Source organism: Arachis ipaensis, chromosome B10 (genome assembly GCF_000816755.2).
Source record: "Arachis ipaensis cultivar K30076 chromosome B10, Araip1.1, whole genome shotgun sequence".
Lineage (NCBI taxonomy): Eukaryota > Viridiplantae > Streptophyta > Magnoliopsida > Fabales > Fabaceae > Arachis > Arachis ipaensis.
The window spans coordinates 8136613-8139116 of NC_029794.2; the positions used below are offsets into that span (position 1 = coordinate 8136613).

Sequence of the window (2504 nt, forward strand, 5' to 3'; positions counted from 1 at the left end):
ATTAAAGAAAAGAGTTTAATATTCACTCAGTAAGATATGAAAAAAAAAAAAAAATTATTCATTACGTGATTTTATTGAAAAAGTTGAAAACCAACTACAATATATATAAATCTTCTGTTATTCAATTAGTTGAGTCTAGTTTATTATCTTTTAATTGATTTTCTAGCAAAATCGTTATACATTAAAGTTATCTTTTAAAAAAAAAAAAGAAAAAAAGAAAAATTTTAACAAATCAATTATTTAAGAAACGCGTCAAAGTGGCCCCCATACGTGTGAACGCAGAATATATACAACACAGCCATAACAATGTCGAAAGTTCAGAGTTTTTCATTTCCAGTTTTCTCTGCGCTTTAACATCATCAATAATACGCTGCAATCATGTCATCATCATTAGCAACACTCATTCTATCATCGTTATTCATAGTTTCCTTCATAGTTCTCCACCTTTTCTTCCCCTGCAGAGCCGATGTTGGAACCGCTGCTAGTTACTCCCCTCCATATTTACGTAAGTTTTACATGCTCGAATTCTGTCCTACATATCCAGTAATTCCTTGACCAAGTTAAATGAATATTTAATTTGAGATGGATTAACTTTTTGCGTGTAAAACCGAAGAATATTGTGAAAAATAATATATAAAGTGGATATTATAATAGCTATTATATTAATCAATTTACATTAGTTTAATAATTAGTTTATTATTCAGCATAAAAAAATAATAAGATTCGAATATTATATAATAATTTATTCATCATCGATCAATTCTTAAATAAAATTCAAATTCACGATGAATTAATGATTAGACTCCAAGACACTATAAAAAACAAAAAATTTAGACTAAAATTATACATTTTTAACAAAATTTAACATGAATCTCTAAAATTAAGGTAATTTTTTTTATATATTTTTACAACATTTTTTAATTTTGTTTTTCTTTTATGTAGCTTCGAAGTGTTATGGGACGGAAGCCACAGAGTTCCCATCGAGCAATCTGTTTGCGGCGGCGGGAGATGGAATATGGGACAATGGGGCAGCTTGCGGTAGGCAGTATCTGGTGAGATGCATCAGTGCAGAGCAACCAAGGACCTGCATTCCCGACCAAAGCATTCAGATCAAGATCGTTGATTACGCTGCCACCGCTGTTTCGGCCGCCTCGGCTAGCGGCACTACCTTGGTGTTGTCCGACAAGGCATTCGGCAGTATTGCCAATACAACTGCCATCTTAATCAACATAGAATTTCAACAGTAATAATTAATTAATTAATTAATTAAACTCTGATCTGGCTCTTCTTCTTCTACCTTGTTGAAATTTACCTGTGTGTGCAGGGTGTGATGATTGGTATATGTAGCTTCGGCTAATGCTGTCTGTATTGGGACCCTGTATTATTATTGGCGTGGCGGCTCAAAAGTGGCAACTCTTGAATCAAGGAAGATATTTGTCTAAAGAAGGCAGTACGTACCTACGCCGAAGCTGCCTTCAATTTTAACATTTCAAGTGTACGGATTTCTCAACTATTTATTTTTGTTTTTATTTTCGTGGTGTGTGTGTGTATTTTTTGGATCTGTGTAGGGACGGTTGCTTTGGATATTAGAATCAAGTATACCAAGGCAAATAAGCTACACAGGATGTTTCTACCTCACTTCTGCCTTTGGATGCTTTTGGAGTGGCATTTCAACATTTAAAAATATTATATGTATAAAAAAATTAGTTATTAAATTAATTATTATATTTTTGTGTATAAATATATATTATTTAATCTATTTTTTATGTGTATGTCATATATGTTTTATGCGAATAATTGATTTAGTAATTAATTTTTAATATATTCTAAAAAAATGATAAAGTTAAATGATAAAATTAATGTTTTAAATTTTATCCCAGGTTTTAACTTAATCAGACACTTGCTTAAGCAGACTAGTGAGCTAACTACTAAACCAACTCAACTTGATTATATTTGTATTTTTTATTTTAATTATGTAACACATCCAAGTCTTTTTGGCAATTAAATCTAACTAAGTTGGTTCAAACCCAACAAAAACCAATTTCATTAGAGAGAGCGTGTCTACACGCTCCAATTTCTCAACCTCTCCAATTTCTTCGTGTTTCTTCTTCTTCTTCACGTATTTTCTCCTCATCGTTACTACTATTATTGTTGCATTTTTTTTCTTTTCTTTTTTTTTTTCTAGTAATTTTGCAGCATTATGTGTTTCTTCTTTTTTTGTTTGATTTTTTTATTTTTGTTCTTGTTAAGACGGTAACACAAGACGAATTATGAGAAGATAAAACAAGAAAGAGAAGATGAACAAGAAAAGAAGAAGAAGATCATGATGATGATGAAAAAGAAGAGGATGATGAGTTTTGAGTTATACAGAATTTATCAAAAAATAACACCAAAATTTTTTAAGCATGACACAAAAGTTTCTCAATTTTAACACCGAAAATTTTTAATCGTGACACAAGTTCCTGTTAAGAGGGTGAAACAAGAATTATGAGAATATGAAACAA

At 30.8% G+C, this 2504-nt stretch overlaps 1 protein-coding gene across 1 annotated transcript; it reads left to right on the forward strand.

The window, feature by feature from the left end:
• LOC107621754 (EG45-like domain containing protein) lies at positions 297-1703 on the forward strand. The gene is made up of 3 exons (XM_016323759.2): positions 297-505; positions 943-1243; positions 1325-1703. The coding sequence occupies exons 1-3, from the start codon at positions 379-381 to the stop codon at positions 1329-1331; spliced, it is 435 nt and encodes a 144-aa protein (XP_016179245.1). The 5' UTR covers positions 297-378; the 3' UTR covers positions 1332-1703.